We start from the raw sequence: 21,197 nt of genomic DNA, 5'->3' as shown, positions 1-21,197 counted from the left end.
TACAGGGACATTTATTTGGTGGTTAGAAACAGGGATGTATGAACGCCATAAGAGAATCATTAAGAGGAGCTGGAAATCTTTGCTATTTGCTAAGGCAAGCACAATTCTGGAGTGAGGCAGGTGTGTAACAGTGCCTGCTGGACTATACTAAACTAATGAGGATTAAATCTTGCTCATGACTGAAACAAAAACCCTTGAAGATTAAAATCTTATAGCTGGGACTGGAGAGATGGTTCAGCTCAGTGCATCCACATGGAGTCTCACAACTATCTGTAACGCTATTCCTAGAGGGTCTGACAGCCTCTTTTGGCTTGGGAAGGCATCGGGCATGTATGTGGCACACAGAAATACATGCAGGCAAAATGTCCACATGCATTAAAAAAAAAGAAAGCCCAACCAGCAGTAATGAGAACATAAAAAGGTGCCTGTCAATTCCCTGGAAACATTGTGGGTGATGTGTGCACACCATCCCCGGCTGTGAAACTAAATGACCACATAAAACCCGCGAAGGAAAAAAATTAAATACGCCAATTATGTTTTACAGCTTGAGTAAACAGCAATTCATATTTCAAGTTTTATTACATTTTCATACACTTAAAGAAGGATATATATTACATTCATTCACATTATATATGTCCCAGGAATTCCCAGAACTCAGTATTTAATCTCATTCTACTTGAAGGGTAGAGAAACCAAAGTATGGGGCTGACACTCGAGCACAGCAGCACAGAGCTGGCTTAGTGAGCATTTGCAAGGCTCTGGTTCCAATGCCCAGTATAGTTTAAAAAGGAAAAAATAAATGGCTGCCTTCAAGACCATACAACATGCCAGGAATCCAGAGTCTTGGTCATCTGGCAAGTCTTCCAGCAGAGGAACATGGCGGGAAGGCAGAAGGAGAAGAAAACACTGGCTGAGAAATAACTCACTCGCTTGTCTAATTGAAAATGCAGGATGTCAGTTCCCATGAACTTTATTGCCTCCTTCTTCAAACATCCTTATGACTTCACAGTGTGGTCAAAGTTCCAAAGGATATCTATATTCTTTGTGAGCTGCTGGGCCAGGGTACCTGTTAGGTCTGCAGAGTCCTTCAGTCCTGACTGCAGCAGGAACTTGGTGCAAGCCACATGCTGACCTGCACAGGCCAGATGCAGGGCTAAAGGGAGACAACAACGGTCCATGCTGAGAACATGCACTGCATTCAGAACCCACTGGATTATTCAGTTATGCAGAGCTTGCAGTTACTTAGAGCGTGAATGTGTGTGTTTGTTCATTTGTCACAGTGCATGTGGAGAGGGAGGTCAGAGGGCACCGTGCAGAAGTTGGCTCTCTTTCACTATATGGATCCTGGGGGATACAACACAGATCACCAGGCTTGGCTACATGAGCTCTCACCCACTAAGCCATCTTGCCTGATACCCAGTTATACAGATTTTACACTTTCATAACCAACCCATGATGGCCTATATTGGATCACAATTTAAACCTAACTTGGGCGAAAATATTTCTAAAGAAAATAAACCGGCAAGGTGTGCTGGCACACACCTTTAATGCCAGCATTCGGCAAGCAGAGGGACGTGGATCTCTGTGAGTCTAAGGACAGCCAGGTCTACAAAAAAGGGACTGGAGGCAGGGCTGAGCAGTTAAAAGCACTGGCTGTTCTTCCAAAGACCCAGGTCCAATTCCCAGCATCCACAAGGAGGCTCACAGTCTCTGTAAATCTAGTTCAAGGGGATCCAACCTCCATAAGCACCAGGGATGCACATGGTGCTTACACACATAAAGGCAAAACACCAATACACATAAAAAATATATATGTAAGTAAAATTTTAATAACAACAAAAAAGCTAAACCAAAAACCATGATGTCAGTAGCTCCAACAGCTTTTACAAAGAAAAGGTTATTTTAAGGAAGAGTGTTTGGCTTTCAGGGCTAGGGATTGCATGTAGGGCAGCATGCACATTAGGTAAGAGCCCACCACTGAGGCGTTCAGTCTACATCAATGCTTTCAACTAAAAAGTACCCGAGTCATTAGGATTCCGTACCTGAGCGATTTCTTTCATCTTTAGAGTTGATGTCGGCACGCAGGGATAATAGCGTTTGAACGGTGCTTGTCTGTCCTTCCTGAGTGTGGAAATAAACTCATTACTGCTGTGATGAGGGCAAAAACAACCCTTTAAAAACAATCTCCAGTGCACACTGGAATCTCTTCCTGATGCAGCCAACCGCAAATACGGAAGCTTCTTGTTTTAAGGACAATTTATATCAGCCATGATTCTCACACGAATTGTTAAATATTTGTAGCATTCAGTTATCAGGATGGATAATATGATTAGAGTTCCATCAAGGTCAGCAGTAAACCTTGTGGATTATATGGATCTTAAAAAATCCCCAAATTTCCCAAGCATACAAACTCTTTGTTTGCTGAGGGGAATTGTAAGAATGGCTCAGTGGTTAAGAGCACTGGCTGTTCTTCCTAGGGGACCCAGGTTCAATACCCAGTACCCACATGGCAGCTCACAGCTGTCTGTGACTCTAGTTCCAGGGCATCTGACCCTCGTACATAAGACATACATGCAGGCAAAACACCAATAAACATGAAATAAAAATACATAAAGTTAAAAAAACAAAAAGATTTCAGATTCAGTCTTTTTATGGGGGAAATATTCGTGGACTGGGCCCTCAGTCCATTCGTGAATCTATATTCCTTGTATTCTGGGGGAGTGTGGTGGGGATCGTTGGTCAGAAAACATGTACTCTTGCTTCTAGAAAACCAGATAAAGGCACGTAGCTTCTAAACAATGTATAATAAGCAAGGCTCCTAAAATAGCTTTTTATTTAGTGAAATATTTATGGACATCTTTAATGTTTTATACATTGGAGAGACTAGTAGATGCAATTTCTTTGTGTTAGTTAAAGAGATTTTAAATTCTCATTTCAATATAAGAACTACAAATTTCATATAATGAGTCTTTGTTCATTTGTTAATTTTTAGCAAATCATTTAATCTTCATGTGTGTGTGTGAACACATGTATGCAGGTGCCTGCTGAGGCCAGAAGGGGAAATCAGTCAGATCTCCTGGAGCTGGAGTCACAAACAACTGTGAGCTGCACCCAGCACACATAACATTGCGTTATCTCTCCAGCCCCTTACTTATTTATTTATAATATAAAACAATTAACTTTACTGTACTAAAGTGAGTTCCATAGTTCGCTTTTAAACACTTAAGAGACAACTGAAAAGGCCTCCATCACCCTTCAGCATCTTCACGGGTTTAAATAACATTCCTGAAAATCAGGGTGGGACGGGGTACATAAAACCCAAGTATTATATAGAACTAAAAATACTCCTCTCTCCATTTTTGCCTAGAAACCAAAAATGCCATGTTTCTATTTAAGGAAATTAAAAGATTCAGAATCACAAACATCTCAAGAAGATAGAATATAGATGGATCGAAGATGCCAAGACTGCAGAGCTGTCTGTCATTGGAGCAAACCAGGCCAAGGGAAGAAATGCTGCCAGGAGAAGCAACTGACCTTGGCTGCATAAAGAAGTGCTGTGAGCTGGGTTGACTTTGCTCTCACATCTACATCAATGCCAAGACCAGACACCAGGAACCGGATGGCTTCATCCTGCCCAGTGACTGCTGCTCGGTGTAGAGCCTGGGCCCCCAGGCTATCTTCCGCTGAAGGGCAAGCCTAGTAGACAGGAAAGAGGGGCGATGTAAAAAGCGGAGGAAGCTGGGTTCCCAGGCCTGCACAAGTTTTGGTGCAGCTGTCTGTGTGGTTCTTCTGGGCAGAGCTCATAATTTCTTCTGTTCTCAAAGTGCCTGAACTAAAATGTAGCTGAGTCAATGCCCTGTCTAGCGTGTCGTAAGCTCTGCCAGGACGGTTTGTTGCTATTACAATCTAAGTGACAATATGTACTGAATCCTTAATTTTCTAACTGCTCTGTGTGTGTTGGACTATTGGATCCTCCCTAGCTGAAGTCCAAGATTCTGAGCATGCTACACAAGCACTTTACTTCGAGCTCCAACCCCTGCATCATTAAATTCTTTTAGGGACCTTCTGAAGAAATCACATTTTGTCACAATTTTAGAGATGGGAATACTTATGCATGTATGTTTACAGAGGTCAAAGATGGAGAAACTCAGAGGAGGCAGGATTTGAAGGCAGTGACTGAATAATGATGTACTGTTTATCCCCAGATCTAACATTTCTAAGAAAGAACTAAAGGAATAAGCAGAACCACTTCATACCTGGTGTCTTTCAAGGAGCAGCAGGGCTATGTTAACATGGCCACATTGAATTGCATCCATGAAGGGTGTGACACCACAGTTGTCTCTACAGTCTGGCTCATAGTGACACCTAGAGTCAAATCCAAAATGATACAACCGTGAATATTCACCATTTCCAACCCAAGAAGGTGGCAGGGTGGCTTGCAGGCAGGCTGTGTGCCTTACACAGTGGCCATCTGGAGCTTTCTTTCCCATGACCACTTCAGCACCTGAACTGAGTTCCGCATCTTCAGGATCTTCCCCTTTTAACCTTCTCTATCACGACAGCCAGAGCCTGTATTTCTTGAGCTTTATGAAGCTTGGACGCTTTGTAGTCACCCTTACTATAGCTTCTTCTTTCCTCCCCTGACCAATTACCTAAATATAATTCTGCAGCCAGACTACTTAAAACATCTATATGCTCCTCTCTGTCGCTGCTTTCACCCTATGCACAGGTCAACTGACACAGCCCTCTAATACTCTCTTCTTATCATGATCCTCACCTCACCTTCCCCTGCTCCCATTCTCCATGGCAACTGGTCATCAGTCAGCTTGATGGCTGTCATGGTCCAGAACTCACGCTTCTCCTGCGTCAGTCTTTGGAGGACTGGCATTACAGATGTGTGCCAGAGCATGCAGCTTTTTAATTCTAGGGTTTTGTGGCATTATTTATGCACAGTGTCTTTTTCATTAGCCTATGAAGGCCACTAGAGAAGAGCTATGTTTATTTCATTACTCAGACGTAACGCACAAAGGTTACTGAAAAGTGTTGCTTCAGTGAAGAGTATTTTATAAATTTGCAGAAAAGCAAATATGTCCCATCTGTGCTTCCAAGTGCTTGACACGTGCTTTTAGGACCCAGGGTTCACGGCTCCTTTTCACCTATTATCTTTTCCACGTCTACATCACATCACCATTCATATGCAGCAAAGTTTCACATTTCTTTCTGGTCCATCTTGTCTCTACGCACTTGAACTCTGCTTTGATCTCTCACCGAGGTGCACCTACTCCACTTGTTCCAAAGTGAAATTTTTATGCTTCCAGCCCCAACCCTGCTCCTCTTCCGGTGTCCAGTGTCTCAGCAGGTGCCACACTGTGAAAGTCATGTTCCCTTGCTCCTCCTTTATTTTCTATGGTGCTAGAGATGAAACCCAAGGCCCTGAAAATGCTATAGGCAAGCATTCTCCCACTGAGCTACATCCCCAGACTCTCTCAGGTCATTTTCATCAAATTATCTCCCTATTCCTATTGTTCAGCTTCTTAAAGACACCCCTCAACCCACCTCTTTCTTCTTCCCCTAGTCACTGTTCTACTGCTGCAAAGAGAACTCTTTATGAAAGAAAGCATTTAACTGAGGGCCTGCTTACACTTTCAGAGATTCAGTTCATCATCAACACGATAGGGAGTATGGTGGCATTCAGGCAAGCACTGGGACTGTAGCTAAGAGTTACATCCTGATCCCTAGGCAGAGAGATCCTAGGCCTGGCATAGGCTTTTGAAATCTCAAAGCCCATGCCCAGTGGCACACTTCCTCCAACAAGGTCACGCCTCCTATTACTTCTAACCCTCTCTCCATGGTAACTAAACATTCAAATATATGGGAGCATTCTTATTCAAACCACCACACTCTCTACACTCATCTCTTCAGCCCAGATACCATCGTTTCTCCTGTTTCACTTCATCAACCAAAGAGATCATTTCACAGAAACCTGCTCTCATTCCAGGCTCATTTATATTTTGTAGCCAGGTGATGCTTCAACAGTGCTTTTTTTCTTATGACCCTTGGCTTAAAAACCCTTCAACAAGGAGCCTGGAGAGGTAGTTCAGCAGCGGTGAGGACTTGTTGCTCTTCCAGGGGACCTGGGTTTGATTCCCTCTGACATCCTCTTCTGGCCACCACAGGCACCAGGCATGCATAGGGTATACAGACATGCATGCAAGCAAAACATTCAGATACATAAAATGAATGCAATGGTCTACAGCATCCATATTGTTTACCATTTAGACTTTAGCATAGCCCGAACTACTTCCTGTCTCTCAAATGTGCTACTCTTTTTCTTGGTGCAAAAAGCTCCGTTGTCCCTACTCACAGCCGCTGTTGTCCCCACAGCTTTGGCTGTGCTGGTGCTGAGACATTTATTTCTTCAGTCTTTCCTAATTTACACTGGGTCTTCCTCTCACACACTCCTACAGGAACCCCGAATTCCTTGCAATGCCCATTGGTACGTGGCCCTGTTCAGTTTGTGGACACTGAGCTCTATAACTAAGAAATACTTTCCGCCAATTTACCATGTTGTTCTTACCTAGCAAGAAGCTCCTGTACTGCTTCAAAACAGCCATGCATTGCTGCGGGGGGGGGGGGAGGGGGGAAGAATGGAGACATTCAATCAGAACTTTTTACTATATAACTTTTTAGTGTATAACTTTAGTGTATAACTTTGTAGTGAAACTTTCTTGGCTGGTGTAGTGGTGTGAAAGAAAATGGCCCCAAAGGGAGTGGCACTATTAGGAAGTGTGTGGGCTTGTTGGAGGAAGTGTGTCACTGTGAGGGTGGGCTTTGAGGTCTTCTATGCTCAAGCTGCTCCCAGTGTCACAGACCACTTCCTGCTGCCTTCAGACCAAGATGGAGCCAGCACCACATCTTGCCATGATGATAAGGGACTAAACTGCAAGTCCTCAATTAAGCGTTTTTCCTTTATAAGAGTTGCATGGTCATGGTGTCTCTTCATAGCAGTAGAAACCCTAACTAAGACAGCTGGGGAGGTAACTCATTGGACAAACATCTTTCTCTTGGCGCTAATTTTTTTTCTTTAGATTTATTTATTCTATTTTCTGTGTATAACTGTTTGGTTTGCATGTCTGGTGATGGATCCCTTGAAAATAGGGATCTAGAGCTAGAGATGGCTGTGAGCCACCATGTGGGTGCTGGGAACTTTGGAAGATCAACAAGTGTTCTTAGCTGTTGAGTCATCTCTTTAGTTACATTGGCCCTGCTCTTCTCACACAAGGAAAACCTAATATAGGTAATATATCTGTTCTACCCCCGCCCCCCGAAAACCCAAGCAAATAAATGGCAAAGAATGATTTTTTCACTTTAAGCACTTCATTTCATCCTTAGAGCACGTTCACGGCAAACTTCCAGTTTTAAGCCTACCTCCCCACCTTGGTGCTGTTATTTTCAAAGGCTGGTGTAGCCTCTCACCAGGAAACTGCAAAGACATTTTGAAGGTAACCTATTTAACAGTAATCTATGGAAATTATTCAGAAATCTACTCCTCCGACTGAAGATACCTATTCTCAACAGAAAAGATTCTATCTGGCCTCCATTTATTTTAGGTAAGTGATAGATTGGTGACCGGCGATATTTTGGGGAGTGTGCGTGATGGGAACCAGCCAGGTATTTTATGAACTAGGCGGACTTTCCTACTTACTCAAAAAGTTTCAGGAAAGATTCCTTGGTCCATAAGTGCCAGCTATGGCCAGAGAACAACTGGGTGCTTGTTCCCAGACAGTATGGACTGAATCATATCTCAGGCATTGATCTTTAGAGATAGTACAAGCTCAGTATCCTAATTCAGTGAACTGCGTCTTAGACTAAGAATTATTTTCCAAATTTCTATCTTTGTGGGGAGGGTTATTGGGGGACTTGAGATAAGGTCTCTCAACATTGCCCAGCAGGCCATAAACTTACATGGCTTCTGCTGCCTCAACCTCCTGAGTGCTAGAACTAGAGAGGCGTGCACCATGCTGCCAGGCTTATTTTCCAACTTTCTTGTTTTAGACTTTTGAGCCCATTATCCACACACTCCACGCTAATTTTGCTTTTTGTCAAGACTCTACAGCATGGTATCATCCCCACTGTGAAAAGCTAAGAAGGACATTTGCTCAAACACAGACCAAGTTCTCTATCCAGGGTCACAGACTTTGGAAGGAACAGAACCAGCCTGCCAGCTAACTGACCAGGAAGGGTAAGACAGACACACAGGAAAGCTGAACTAACACAGTGACCCGAGAGCCCAGGCCTCCATCACTTTACAAACTTATGGTCTGCCAAGAAATCCCAAGGTGCTCTGACGCCTAGGTTTCTGGTTTTTCCAAATCCTCCATTCCCCCTTGCAGATGACTTGAACTAGAAGGTGTAGGCAGTGCTGGGGTGAAGCCAACGGCAGAAAGCAGCAATTGCAGGCTATACCTGCAGTATGTAAAGGAGTTCTTCTAATCTTGCTCTCTGTTTTCCAAGCATCCGGGCAGACCGTGAGCAAGTACCGGAGGATCACAGGGTCGCCTTCTCGACTGGCAATGTGGAAACTGTTCCAGCCATCCTTGTTCTTCAGGAGTGGGTTGGCACCGTGTTCCACAAGGACCTGGATCACTTCAAGGTTCTTCCTTGTACAAGCCATCATCAGAGGAGTCCTAAGGTCAACCAGGATGGAAAGGAGCTGAGGCATTTGGAAGAAGCCAGGCCTTCAGGGAATGTATGTCTTTGGTAGAGATGGAAAACCTGGGGGAGAGGGGCAGGAAAACAGCTTAGATGGTCAACCTCTGGCTTCTCTGAGGACTGTGGAGACATAACAAGGGGAAACTGACTCATATGTATCTATTGGAGCAGGCTATCTGAGAGGCAAAAACTGTTTGTGAGTCAAGCGGAGAACTGATAAAAACCACAGGTAACCCTCAAGATATAGTGGGATGATTTTACAATATCGACGGAGATGTGCTTTTAATTACATGGTGCTTTCCTGTCCTTGATGTGCTGAGGTCAAATTCAGGGGCTCCTGCATGCTAGGAGGCGTCACCACCTCTGATATATTTTCCACCCACTATGCTTTGACAGATTTGAAATAACTTGGAAGGCAGGTACTTCATTAAGTTAGGAACCCAAAAAAAGGTAACAGGCTCCCAGGAACCAGACATAGCACACACACACACTCACACGTCAACCTAGCAACAAATGAAACTGATTTGTGTGGTGGAAGAGTATCATCACCATGCTGGTGGCTCTGCAAGGCTAGATGTGACGAAATTGCATGCAGCTCAAATCCAATGCATGTGCAACAGAAAGCTATCCACTGCAGCATGTCAATTAAAAATGATGCATTTGTGAACAAGTAATTCAGCAAGATGTCTCCAGAAGAACACATCCTGGGCGCATGAGTAATACAATTCATCCGTTAACTAGTTGATTACACTTCTATACTCTCTCAACGGGAAAAGTCCTTTTTGTCTTATTAGTTAGGACAATTGTCCTAACGAAAGAGCCAAACCTACGAAGAGAGGAAGGTTGGAGTGAGACTTAGAAGCTGGGAAAAGTGGACACACTTAAAAATTACACAAAAACCTGCGATTCTTCGAGAAGTGGCGATGTAGCTTTTCTGGACCCTGGGCACTTACCAGTCCGCCTTCTTCAAGGAGTCCACGGCTGCCCCTCGGCCCAGGAGGTAGCGCACGCAGTTCCGGTGGCCCATAGAGGCAGCTTCGTGTAGAGGCCGCTTATAGTCTCGGTTGGCAGCCTCGATGTCCATACTCCAAGCCTCCACTAGATAAGCCAGAATGTTCTGATGCCCGTGGCGGGCCGCACAGTGGAGAAGGGTGTCTCCAGCGGGCCCCAGGCAGCCTCCGGCCGCCTCCAACTCTTCCTGCAGGGAGCGCAGTTGGCCCTCTTGCACCAGCCTGCAGAGGCGCCGTGGATCCACAGGCGAAGCCATCACCCTAGACCAGGCGTGACAAAAGTATGGGGAAAATAGTGCTCCAGTCCTTCTAAACACAGACCACTGCGCCGATAGGTTGGGCGAAGGTGAGATGGCTAGGACTTCCGCTTCCTCCACGTGACCGTTCTCCCAGACGCTCCGCCCCCCCAGCCGGATGCTGTCCGCCAGCGTCTTTTTTATGACTCCAGCTCTGGTTTGGAAGTCACAATTTCCAGTGTGGAATGGTGTCTCCTTAGGCGACCGGATCGACAACAAGCACGCTCATAGGTCTTTCTGGTAACCGCGCTCCAAACATGCAGACTCGTCAGGGTGGGTCCTTAGGTTCCCGGAGCCCGTGCAGCTTGGGGTAAGGGCATGCATCTGACATCTTAGAGCTGTCCCTTGCACCCGAGTGATCTGGGGACGAAAGACCTAACAGAATGAAGTGTGCTGATGGACCACGAAGCCCTGAAGTGGAACAGAGGGGCTTTGCAGCCTGACCTCGCACCCTACGGCACTATACCGTACAGCCTACGGGGATATCTGCCGGCCGGGCTGCACAGCCGGGGTCTCGGGCTACTCCGGTGGTAACTGCAAAGGCAGCAGGACCGGAGCGTGGTGGGTTCTCCACAGCTGAGAGCACTCTGCCTACTACTCTGGAGCCTACCCGGCTTAGGTGTGTTGTGGGGATGTCTGCCGGGCCGCACAGCCTCATCTTTGGGCTGCACAGCCTCATCTGTGGGCTGCACAGCAGTGACCTCGGGCAGCCCAGGCTCCCAACAGCAGGGTTTCTGGGGCCTCTCGGAGGTGGAACAGTGACCCCCGTGCTCCGCCCGCTCCTTACCCAATCCGCAGCGGACCCCAGCCCCCTCCCCGCCCGCTGCTGCCTCCTCGGCCCCCGCGGGAACTCAGAGAGCTCGAAGGAACTCTGGGAAAGTTTCCTTCGCCTCCTCCGCGCCAGCGGAAGCACCGACGGGGCGTGGCCCGGGTCCTTGAGCCACGCCCCCTCTGCCTCGCGTACGGATTGGCTCTAGAAGCCGTCTGTCCGTTCGGCCCTCCAGTTCCGAGTTTCGACTGGTTCACGGGTCCATCCGTCGTCTCCGGCGGAGGGTGCATCTTGGCAGAGAAGGGGCGGAGCTCGCGGAGGAAGTCTGCAGCCGTCTCGGCTCGCTGTCTGAGCCGAAGGAGGGGTTTGCTGGTCGGGGGAAGGCTGGATGTCCAGCGGCACCGGCCGGGTGGTGTCGGCGGCGGGGTCCTGGGCCGGGCCACCATAGTGCGTGAGATTGTGGACTTGGCGTGGGGTGCGAGCCGTGCAAACTTCACCTTGTGGGGCCCAGCGTAGGGGTCTCGGCCTCGGGGGTGGGGCCCGAGCTGAGGGTGGGTGTAGGAGGTGGCCGCGCCCGCGATGGTCAGGTGTGGGCCTGCTAGTGGAGGCCCGGGGCTCTCTGCAGACCGGTGCCCCTACGCCGCTCCCTGAGGCTCCGGAAGGGGCAGCACTCGAGAAGTAGCCTCTGCTGCTGGCAAGCCTGACTTGGCTACACTGTAATGTTGTTTTTGACCTTGGGCGAGTCATTGTATTCTGCTCCCGACGTTTGTGTTTGCCTTGGTAGTCTGCCACCCCTTCACCTGCCACAACCTGAACAGGTGATGATTCAGGGGACAGAAGAAGGCCTAGGGAGCCTTTGGAGGATGGAGGACTCACTGAGATCCGAGCAAGCTTTGTTGGATTCCTTTCGAGGAACTGGACATGTAACCTAATAATGTTTTTATTTGTTTGTTTAAGGAATAAAATGGAAGTTGCTACTGTCAGGCCTAAAAGCAAGTTCTCTGAATTTGGCACTGCACTCTGGTTCACAAAGTGCCTGCCATTGTCTGTTCCATAAACAGCCCATAGGCAGTCTGGTTTTAGAGGCAAGGACATTAAGGCCTAATGAAGTTAGTGATTTTTTTTTTTTTTTACCACGTTTTGGAAAGTTGAGGCATCTGGTAGTTTCAAACTTTTTGCCACTTTGCATGGTATGTTTTTGTAAGTCCCATACCATGCAACTGAGGGGAAACTGAGGCAAGAGGACCTTGAGTTTGAGGCTAGTCTGGGCTACCAACTCCTTCTGTACAAATGATGGATTTTTTTTGCCTTCTATCTCTAGTTTCCCATCCTTTAAACAAAACTGAGACCCGTGGTTCACATAAGGATGAAATATTTGAAATCCAGGATAATTGATTATTTAATTGATGTTCCAAATAAGATTCTTACTCTCCTCTGTGTTTTGAATTTGCTGTGGTATGTGTTTTCCTTTGTGGGGGAGGAATCTGTGAACCTGAGATCTTCTGGAGGGGAGTGGGTATTTGTGCATTAAGCTTGTGAATAGGGCTATTGCTGTTCTCTCTGTCTGGTCGAGCTGCCCATTTCTTTAGTGAAGTACTTTGGAGTCTGTGGCCTGGCCTTTACTGTCTCAATTTCCATTTGCTCTCATTGGAATTGGGATTTTTTGTTGTATTTCATGGATCTGTGGCACTTGGGTGTTGCCCTTGAAGAATCCATTCCTTAACATGTTTCCTGACTTGTCAATACATAAAACTATTTGGATTCTAATTTCAAATGTGTTACTATCTTTTTTTCTTCTATTTCTCCATCCCTTCCAGGCTGACTTTAGTTTAGAGACAAATTTAGATTCTGTCTTTGCTCTTCTGGCTGTGAAATAACTTCTAGAACTTATCACCAAAGCCAACTTCTGTATTGTTATTGGCCAGTCACATGCTTTTTGAAGACTGCTCTTATGTTTCATAGACCTTTTCTGGTGCTTACCTGGGTATTCCCTCAAAAACAAAAACAGAACCTTTAAAAATGGTAATCTGGACATGGTGCACACACTTGTCCGCCCAGCACTTAACTAGACTTTGTTCTAAGACCCTACCTTAGCAGAGCAAAGCAAACCAGCCAGCAACCAAAACAAAACACACAAGAAGAAACCCTGAAAAATTATTTTATTTATTATTATTATTTGTTGTTATTGTTGTTGTTTGAGATAGGATTTCTCTGTGTAACAGCTCTGGCTGTCCTGGAACTAGCTCTTGTAGACCAGGCTGGCCTCAAACTCAAAGAGATCCGCCTGCCTCTGCCTCCCGAGTGCTGGGATTAAAGGCGTGTGCCGCCAACACCCGGCTCTCCTTTGCTTTTTAGCATAGCTAATGATGCTATTTCTCTTACCGCTCCATAAGAAATGTGACTTATCCTTGATTTTTCTCTTAGTCTTAACACCTTGTTGATACTCGCCTGTCCTTCCTACTCAGCTTCTGCTCTCAGGCCCTCTCCAATTCCTGCTTAGCTTGGTACCATGACTTTCTCATTTGTTTTGCTGACAAGTTCCATGTCTATATAAACTTGATTGTGTAATGACCTAGCTTTAAAAACTACATGATACTCTGAATTGCCTATGCATGCCTTCTGAATTCCCCAAATACAAGGTAACATTTTAATTCTGTGCCCTCAAACACAATGGTACCTAAGTTTGTAAAAAGACACTCCTACAGTTTAAATCACATATTGACCCCCATACACTGATAGTGGGAGACTTCTTTTTTTTTATTAGTCATTTTTTGAAATTTATTTAACGGAACAGCCACAGTTTCCCCTCCCTCCTCTCTTCCTGTTCTCCCCACCCCCAAACATTTCCCTTCTACCCTTCCATCCACTCCTCCTCCATCTCCATTCAGATGGGGTAAAAGGCCAATTTCTGTTTTTGGTTTTTCGAGACAGCGTTTCTTTGTAGCTTTGGAGCCTGGCCTGGAACAAGCTGTTGTTGACCAGGCTGGCCTCGAACTCACAGAGATCTGCCTGAAAAGCCAATTTCTTTAGCAGTATATAAGAGGACCTTTGTAGTCTCTGGCTCCAGGTTCATTTTTCAGCCTTGTTATCTATCATTTCCTATTAGTTAGCTTTTTATTCTGAAGAAATGATGAAACTGTTCTGTCACACAGTGCTTTGCAATGCCTTTGTTTTTTTCTCATATTGTTTTCTTATGCCTAACTGAATCCCATTCGTCATTTACAACTTGATTTTCACGGAGCTTCTTCCAATGATCCTAGTTATATTTACTACCACAGGCCCTTATGCATGTATTTATGTAGTGCTTGGATTGCTGTGTGTTTAGTAATTTGTGTTTGTTTTGTTGGCTGCCTTATGGTCAGGCTTGCTTATTTTCATATGCTCTCCAATGTCTAAAATAGCATTAGCACAAGGATACCATAAGGAATGCTCTCATGAAGTTCATAGTAAATCTGAGATGTCGTAGATACATGAAGAGATTGAGGAGGAAATGCATAGTAGAAAAAGGTTTTCAAATATATGAAAGTATATTGTGGACAGAAAATAGTGAACTTTCTTTTTGTTTGTTTTCTGTCATTCCTTCTGAGGAACACAGAATGAACAGCCTAGCCCATCCTTTCTTGCTATAATAGATGAATGCTGTTCTTAAGAAAGTAGTAGGTACTTCAGGGTATGAGGTGACTGCAAAAGATTGAGGCTTCTGAGCTGGGAAGATGGATGGCTCAATTGGTAAAGTTCTTGCCAGTCAAGCATGAGGACCTAAATTGGATCCTTAGCACCACATAAAAAGCCGTTCATTCCCGTGTATGTCTTGTAAGCTCAGCACTGGGGAGACAAGACAAGTACCACGGGCTTGCTAGCCAGCCAGTCTAGCTGAATCAGGTGACCTCTGTGTCCCAGTTAGAGACCTGTCTTAAAAAACAGGACAGACTCTGAGGAATGACACCCAAGGTTGACCTGGCCTCCTGATGCATATATACCAGCATAATTTTCCCAATACTCCTCACAACACAAGATTGGGCCAGCTGACGTGGACCTTTGGGTTTAAAGAAACAGGATGTAGTGGCTGGTAGGTTCTGTCTTTGCAGGAACACCGAATGCCAGAAAGGGAAACCAGAAAGGAGTATGATCTCTTCCTCATCCTGTGTTTGCTAGTTTGTTTCTGTTTCTGTTTTTTTGTTTTGCTTTTTTGCTGTTTTCGTTTTTTTAGACTATATCAGCTATCTTTGGTTGTGACAGTGTTGTTGTCTTAATGGTGTAAGACTTCAACTTGAGGGTATTTGTTTTGTTTTTAGTAAAGTCTTACTGCATAGTTCAGGCTGGCCTTCAGTTCTTGAGTACCAGGATTAGTTATGTATCCTTTTATTAAAAATTGTTTTTATTGAGCTGTATGTTTTTTTTTCTGGTTCCTTCCCTTACTCCCATCCCCCTTCTACCCTCTCCCATGATTACCATGCTCCAATTTACTCAGGAGATCTTGTCTTTTTCTATTTCCCATGTAGATTAGATCCATGTATGTCTCTCTTAGGGTCCTCTTTGTTGTCCAGGTTCTTTGGGGTTGTGAATTCTACGCTGATTTTTCTTTGCTTTATGTCTGAAAGCCATTTATGAGTGAGTACATATGATATTTGTCTTTTGTTATATATCTTTATGTCCCATTAACTTGACATTTTTCCAACCTCCTGTAAAGTTTTCTGGACCTAGAAGAGGAGAATTTTAGAGTGGAAAGCACAGCAGACCAAGGAGTCAGAAAACCCAAGTTCTGGTGCTGGTATTATTAGTTAGGAAAAAATATGAAATGTGTGTGTGTGTGTGTGTGTGTGTGTGTGTGTGTGTGTGTTTATACACATCAGCATGTGCAGGTGCTTGTAGAGGCCAAAAGAGGGCATTGGTCATCCCGGAGCTGGAATTACAAGCCATTGTGAGCTGCCCAACATGGATGCAGGGAATTGAATTCTGTTCATCTCCAAGAGCAGCCAGGGCTCTTTACCACTGAGCCATCTCCAGCTCCTGGTACCCTTGCTCAGCTGTGACTCGGAGCAGGTCTTTGCTGAGCCCTAATTCCATCGAAGAATCTTGTGATTATTTTGCAGGTGACGTGAGCGCGTAGGGAAGGAATTGCCAATCTTATAAAGCCTTAAAGAGCTGTAAGATAGTGGAAGCCAGCACAGCCCCAACTGTAGAAGGCAGTCCTATAGCTGTGCAGGTCTTCATTCACTTAGCAGTTATATATGGTGTTACATATGGAGGATGCTGGGTATTAATATATTCCTCATTTCCCCTTCCCGCTAAATCTTACAGTAAATATTTAGCCTCAGAGTGGAAACATAAGCTGTCGTTATATAAGTAATTGCTAAAAATGTAATACAATGGATATGTGTGTGTGTGTGTGTGTGTGTGAACAATAATCTCTGTAAGGTATACTTTAATAAATATTTATGAAAGCATTATAAGTATCTCAGAAATGTAGGGTGGCTGTATTATTGCTAAGCACTTCCTGGCTTAAGTGGCTACTTAGAGTTGAGGGATGACACAGTTAACCATATTTATTTGGACTCAGTTTTACTGGCTGTCGTTGGACTTTTCAAATACCAGAATCATGATAATAATGGATGCTGTTGCACCGTACCTGTGTTATCTCCACAGACGACACCAGGGGTCAGGTTTTTGTCTACCTAAACATCTTCAGAGCCCATCCATCAGAGAATTGTGCAGGGCATGAGGAAAGCTACCAGGGTGAGGTAGGCTGGCACCGTTCTCTAATTAGCAAAGTTAGATTTGGTGTCCGGAGCAGTGTTCCCTCCAGTTAGGAACCTTGTACTATGGGGTTGGCTTATTTTATTTGCTTGGTTGGTTGGTTTTGTTTTTTAATTTTAAAAGCAGGTATTTAACAATGAGAAGTTAACTCTTCGTCTTGTTCATTTAGGTCTATAGTCTGTAAATTCTAGAGGTTTTTTAGTATGAGTAATAAAGACCGAGGGATAACAGGATTATTTGGTGTCAATTTCAAATAATCTTGGAATTATTAGCTTAAAGTTTGTTGCAATAACAAATAGCTCCAAACAGGAAATGACCTCATGGTAAAACTTTATTTTTAAATCACATAGCAATCTAAAATGGTTCCAGGTGGTGGTAGCTCATGGGTGTTTGGTGGAGGAGGTTCTTTTTAAAGCAGTAATCTTTAAGAACCCAGGCTGCTAGGAGAATTCTTCCCCAGGGTGTCCTTTGAACAAAAAGCCATATGTGTTCTAGAATGTTCTAATGGCATCCAGAGGAATCAGCTTGTTTAACTTGGTGTGGGGAAAATGGGGGCAGAACTTGAAGAGGCACACACCCTTTTATGTGCCTGGCATTGATAAGGACCCAGGCTTAAAGCGAGGTCAGCTGCATCAGAAGCAAAGTGTACAGAGGATTGTGCAAAGGAAAAGGAGCAATAAGTAGCCTGGGCCACAAAATCCTTAAGTTTCCCTTTTTGTGACTTGTTTTATAAATTGATTTTCAATAAAAAAATAAAAAATGAAGTCAGATAAATGAAAGTCTAATAGTCGGTTACAGGTAAAAAAGAAAACCTTTTGTTCAACAGATAAGTAAATGTCTGCTATTTAGTGCTATACTATGTACTTTGAAGGTTAAATGATAGTGAGACCTAGTCTTTGTCCAGTAGTGGAGCCTTGGTGATGAACATAGTTCAGGGTAGGCTGACAGCAGTCTAGTCTCCAGCAGAGGACCTGCTTAAGGAAAGAAGTTGGGCCGGAGTGGGCGGGATGCCTTAGACCATTGTTCTCGTTATTGTACTGTTGCTGTGGTAACAGCATGATCAAAAGGAAAGGGTTTATTTCATATTACACTTCAGAGTTCATCATCAAGGGAAGCAGGGCAAGATCTCAAGGCAGGAACTGAAGCAGAGACCAGAAGGACCCTGCTTTTTGACTTGCTCAATGACAGCTACCTTTCTTATACTGAAGATGGAACCACCCACGGTGGGTTATGGGCCATCCTGCATCAATTAGCAATCAAGCAAATGACCCACGGACCTGCCTATCACCAATCTGACAGAGGCAGTCCTTTAACTTAGGGTTCCTATTTCTAGTGACTCTTGGTTGGGTCAAGTTGACAGTGAAAACTAACCATACAACCATGGTCAAAATGCAGAGCGCCGATGACTTGGGGAAAGGCCAGACTCCAAGGAATGGCCCCGTCTTAGGTCAGATTAACAAAGACCAGGGAGCTGAGGTGCCAGTGGTCCACAGACCCAGGACTAAATGCCATCTAGCAGAGACAGAAGGAACTAGGGTGGAGACAGAACAAAGATAACAAAAGAAAGCCACCCCATAAAAAGGAATATGAAAATGGGTATACTTGAGCCTGAACAAAATTGTATTTGACAAGATTTTTTATATATATTCTCATTTTCTCCTGTCCTAACACCTGAGGGGTTTGCCACATTCCTATTAGTCAGTGTGCTGGTGCTTTGGGAAGAAGGGTACAAATGCACACAGGTAACGAGGGGCTGGTTTGCACATCTGGGGTGCCTGTGCTTTGAAAAGCTTCAGGAGCAATTCTAATATCTCTCCATCCTGGTGAATGGAGGAACCCTGGCGGTCTTCATCGTGAAGCATTCTAATGTTTCTTTTTATGGACCCACGGGCAGCTTGTAACCACAAATGCCCTTCAAAGAGGTGCAGAGTGCACTTGCTGTGTAAGGAAGGAGCAATACCATTTTTCTGGTGACTTGGAAAATTTTATGTGTTTGGATGGGTTTAATGCTATATTTGAATTGTTTCTTCAAAATCGTACTAAGAAAATTAGAATTTTAGTGTATTTCAATTACCCAGAACACTAATGCTTTTGAAATAAGATTTATATACTTTTAAGCAGACACTCTTTGACACAATGTAGAGAGGTGGGTGACTGTATTATATCATTTCATGAATTCAGAGCAGCATGTTGTTAGAGTCTGTGCTCATAGACTGTAGTAATACATATGTCTTGCCAGGGGCAGTCTCTCATGGGCTTGGAAGAGGTGTCAAATGACTTCACTCCAGAGGATGTAGACTCGGGACTTCTGGTTCCCTGTCAGTGCATTACAACACTTACCTCAGAGACTTGGGATACAACTTAGCCTTCTGACCCCTAGCTGCAGCTAGAGATTATTTTACAGAGATGTATAAATCCAATGGAAATTCGCCTCTGCCTTGCCAGTCATGATATTTCCCACCACACCTAAAGTATAATAGAGAAAGCTTCCTGCATACAGAAGCCAGATCTCCTCTAAGTGTGCCTCCCCCACTTAACTATTAACCTTAGCTCCTTCCTATGATGGCTTCATGCCAGAACATACAAGGATGTACCAGAACACGTGGGAGGCAAACACTGTTCTAACATTCTCATTACTGCTTTCATTCTTGTGCCTCTGTTATGGTTCTGTAAACATTTAATCTTCTAAACAAGCTTTTGCTTTTGTGGTTTGGGGATTGAACCCAAGGCTCCGCACATGGTGGGCAATTATTTTACTTTTACTTCTAAGTTGCATCTGTGACCCTTGGATTTTCATTCATAGGGTCTTAATCCCATTCATGGGGCTCTACCCTTATTACTTAATCATTCAGGTGTCCCTTCTCCCCTTTCTTGACAGGGTCTCATCATCAGGACAAAGATGAACTCTCTTTAAGGCCAAGACTGGCCTCCTGTCTCTACCTCCCAAATGCTGGGATTCCAAACATGCACTACCACACCTGGCTAGTCCTGATTCTTAGTAGCATCATGTTGGTTTTTAGGATCTCAGTGTAAGAACTTGGGGAACACACAAGCATTCAGTCACGAGGAATGTACTAAGTTTCTGCCTCTGTGCTGCACTAGAGGGTACAGTGAAACAGTCAATGTGTTTTGATTCCTAGACATCTGATTAAGACATATCTAGTTAATGGTCACTATCAATGCCTTAGCTTTCTCTATTGATTAGGGTATTGTTAATTAGTTAATTAGTGGTTGGGATGAAACCATTTTTACCTGCTTTACAGAAATGTCCCAAGGTTGCTGCTGGATGTGTATGTATACAGATGTAGAGGACTCCGTTGGTCTCTTGTTTTGTATTTCTCACGTTAGTCTATAAATCAGAGATTGTATTGTAGATTTGGGTAAGCTTTGGAATTCTTAACTGATGATGAGTGTGGTAATTGGTTATGTTTCTCTTCATTGATTCTCAGAAGCTTTCTATTATCTGACTTATTCCACCCAGCTAAACATGTGACTGGCCCCATGGTGCTAGATCATATAAATAGAGTAATGCTTATCTTCTTGGTGATTTTCATGAAAGTGTCTCCTGCCCAGGCCAATTGATGTGAGTATCTTCTGGCTAGTGGTAGCTATTCTCTGATATCATCCATTATAATTATGTGTGCTGTGCATGTCAGCTTTGACGCAGTTAGATGTTTTGAGAGTTAAGCAGAGATTCCTGTTTTGGATCTCAGGGTCAGCTGACTTGCAGGTGAGAAGGCAGCAGCATCCTTGGAGTGACCAGGGCCCAGGTGTGTTTGTGCTTGGGAAAGTCTCTCATAGGTTCCTTTCTGCAGCCAAAATAGCAATTAGGTTTTCTGTATAATATGCAAGGGTCTGAACAGGAAAGGTAAAGTTGTAAGATTTCAAGTCTCATTAAAAAAATGAAATTAGGGCTGGAGAGATGGCTCAGCAGTTTAGAGCACTGGCTGTTCTTCCAGAGGACTTGGGTTCAATTCCCAGCACCCACATGGCAGCTAACAACTGTCTGTAACTTCAGTTTCAGGCAATCTGACACCTTTATACCAAATATATGAAATAAAGTTAAATAAATTATTTTAAAAAACAGAAAAACAAAACTAATATTGTGTGTATTTGTGTAAATGTGAATGTGTGCATGGCATGCGCAGAGTACATGTGGAGGTCAAAGCACAGGTGTGAAGTAGTTCTCTTCTACCGTGGGTACTGGGATAGAATTCTAGTTCTTCAGGCTTACAAGGCAAGCGTTTTTATCCACCGAGTAATCTTGCCTGCCATCAAGTCTTATTTTTAAAATAACCATCAGAATTTACACTTATTGTTACTCTCAAATACAAATCTTTTTAATACAGAAAAAAATTAACTTTTTTTTTTTGCTACCTTACAGGTGAATACAACGTGGTGTTTAGTGAACAGAGGTTTTTACAAAACTAGTAGTTGAAAGGATATTTTATTTTCTTCGTTTCATTTTTGTTTATTTTTTTGAGACAGGGTCGCACTATGTAGCCCTGACTGGCCTGACACTCACTGTGTAGACTAGGTTGTCCTTGAGCCCATCAACCCCCACCAGCCTCTGCTTCCCCAGTACTGGGATTAGATGCGTGGTTTTCCGTTGTAAGTATGGGATTGAGTCTTATTGCTTGCTGTTGTTAGAGG

General features: G+C 44.2%; 2 protein-coding genes across 9 annotated transcripts in view; one reads left to right on the top strand and one right to left on the bottom strand.

Annotated features, from left to right (window-relative positions):
- Positions 1-531: 531 nt before the first annotated feature.
- On the bottom strand, positions 532-10,138 carry Ankrd16 (ankyrin repeat domain 16). Of its 3 annotated transcripts, none has more exons than XM_048461188.3 (7): positions 9,666-10,138; positions 8,467-8,687; positions 6,578-6,620; positions 4,257-4,365; positions 3,535-3,696; positions 2,043-2,121; positions 532-1,153 (listed from the first exon to the last, which is right to left on the bottom strand). In XM_048461188.3, exons 1-7 carry the CDS (start codon positions 9,977-9,979, stop codon positions 996-998), a joined length of 1,086 nt encoding a protein of 361 aa, XP_048317145.2. In that variant the 5' UTR covers positions 9,980-10,138; the 3' UTR covers positions 532-995. The 3 variants fall into 3 exon arrangements, with proteins under 3 accessions (XP_048317145.2, XP_048317146.2, XP_048317147.1); XM_048461189.3 differs by having other exon boundaries at positions 8,467-8,775; positions 9,666-9,802; XM_048461190.2 differs by lacking the exon at positions 2,043-2,121 and having other exon boundaries at positions 9,666-10,109.
- Positions 10,139-10,187: 49 nt separating this feature from the next.
- The window catches only part of Fbh1 (F-box DNA helicase 1), a 41,492-nt gene continuing 30,482 nt past the window's right edge, over positions 10,188-21,197 (top strand). The window contains exon 1 of one of the 6 annotated variants that reach the window (XM_048461184.2): positions 10,188-10,328. Coding sequence is in view for 2 of the 6 variants with exons in the window: in XM_048461182.3 (XP_048317139.1) it covers positions 10,276-10,291 (16 nt within the window). In the remaining 4 variants the exon portion in view is untranslated. Of the gene's footprint in view, positions 10,329-10,399; positions 10,638-11,094; positions 11,263-21,197 lie in introns of those variants that run through there. The other 5 variants (XM_048461182.3, XM_048461186.3, XM_048461187.3 and 2 more) reach the window with 5 other exon arrangements.

Source organism: Myodes glareolus, chromosome 14, assembly GCF_982192425.1.
Source record: "Myodes glareolus chromosome 14, mMyoGla1.1, whole genome shotgun sequence".
NCBI lineage: Eukaryota > Metazoa > Chordata > Mammalia > Rodentia > Cricetidae > Myodes > Myodes glareolus.
This window is presented reverse-complemented; position numbering and strand designations above follow the sequence as displayed.